This window comes from Empidonax traillii, unplaced genomic scaffold (genome assembly GCF_003031625.1).
Source record: "Empidonax traillii isolate 1590-97213 ecotype Southwest subspecies unplaced genomic scaffold, ASM303162v1 scaffold4166:size15010, whole genome shotgun sequence".
In the NCBI taxonomy this organism is placed as follows: domain Eukaryota; kingdom Metazoa; phylum Chordata; class Aves; order Passeriformes; family Tyrannidae; genus Empidonax; species Empidonax traillii.
Genome location: NW_020959359.1, coordinates 1 through 1,538, shown reverse-complemented (window position 1 = coordinate 1,538; position 1,538 = coordinate 1). Strand labels below are relative to the sequence as shown.

The window sequence follows — 1,538 nt, the reverse complement described above, 5'->3', positions numbered from 1 at the left end:
AACGTTTGTAAACTGGGGATAGACGTGGACAACAGGTTTGTACAGGGACTCCACTTGGTTGGCACATGGTGTTAAGGGTGACTTCAGATGTCACCTCTGCAATGCTTCTCTTGATGCTCCCTTACTCCTGGCTCCTCCCCTACTATCCTTCAGCTTCTCTCAAAAACACGTGTTCAAGACAGGGAGATGAAGATACATTAGAAAGGCTCTCCAAGAACCACTGCAGATGAGTTCACACCTCTCACTTCTTCCTTCTTAAGAGACTATCAAATTAAGTCCAGGCAATCCAGCAGCAAAAAAACATGAGTTTATATCCTCCTGAGGCAGAGTCTCAAAGTTTAAGGTCAGATCCATCCAGCCTAGGTGGGCGCTTCTCAACCTCCTGCTCCAAATAGGAATCCTTGGTGGGCATCCTGCACACCTAGCCAGGTTAGACCTGGCAGAAGACAACAAGTGGGTTAAAATCCCATGAGTCTGACTTATAGCTTGAACTCCTCAGGGGTGGGTTTCATCTCTGCAGACTGCTGGAGCTCCAGTGCCACTGGTGGCACTGTATGAGAGGAGCCACCACAGTGACCACCTGTGAGAGGACTCACTGCTGAAAAGGACAAATTGTCCCCACCGAGGGAACGGCAGACGGAGGCTGGGCAGTGAAGAACTGGCACCAGGGGACCACCTTTTCCCACTCTGTTAATTATCCAGGCCCTCTGGTGTAAACCTCTGCCCTGCTGCCTACCTGCTGGGTCGTGAGTGATGTGCACAGGGAACAGATGGCCTCGGCGTCCTCCGAGGTTTTCTTCTTCAGCTGCAGAAGCTGTGCTGCCTGAATCAAGGGCACCAAAGTTTGTGCTGCTCCACTCTGCTGCAGGTTCTTCCCATGCAGCCATTCCTCCAGTTGGCTTATGTTAAACCTGGGTAAGCAACCAAGACAAAACGCGAGCTCAGACGTAGCAGCTCAAAAATCCTCTGTGAGGCTCCAGGTATGTTGCAGTGCTGGTATATGTGGCTTTTTGTGATGCATAGTTGTGATACACATGGCAAGAGACTATCAGAACAAAGCTTAACACTCAGAAAAATTTATTCTCTGTGTACCTTACAAATAGATGAGCCATGTAACAGCAGAAGGGCGCAAGGCAGGTGCTTTTCTATAGCATTCAGATTCCTCCAAGTTTCAACTGTCAGTTAAGATGAAGCTTTTAAGCAGCTTTTAGATGCTAACAAAATCCTGCAAGGTACCCAGGCACCTTTGAAAATATCTCCACAAAAGCTTTTGCTGTTCCCACTCCCCAGCTCAACGGGAGCACACAAAGCTCCAGTGTGGAAAGGGGAGCGGGTAGCAAAAGGAAGATTTCAAGAATATGCTCTGAGAAGTGCACTTCATAAAAAAAGCTTCCTCAAGCAGGCCCATCCCTGCCCCAAGCCCCAGCCCCACCTCAGCTGCATGCCCGTGCTCCAGGAGCAGACATCCTTCCTCAGCAGCAGGTTGTTCAGGGCGACTGCGTTGATCACGTAGAAGATCTGCTTGAACACCTGCTGGA

At 49.6% G+C, this 1,538-nt stretch overlaps 1 protein-coding gene across 1 annotated transcript in view; it reads right to left on the bottom strand.

Annotated features, from left to right (window-relative positions):
* LOC114072857 (unconventional myosin-Vb-like) overlaps positions 1-1,532 on the bottom strand; it is a gene marked incomplete at its 3' end in the record, with an annotated part of 13,540 nt that extends 12,008 nt beyond the window's left edge. Inside the window, exons 1-2 of the mRNA XM_027910684.1 lie at positions 1,433-1,532; positions 737-911 (exon numbers count right to left, since the gene is read on the bottom strand). Of these exons, the coding sequence (XP_027766485.1) occupies positions 737-911; positions 1,433-1,443 (186 nt within the window). The remainder of the gene's footprint in view (positions 1-736; positions 912-1,432) is intronic.
* Between the last annotated feature and the right edge of the window lie 6 nt (positions 1,533-1,538).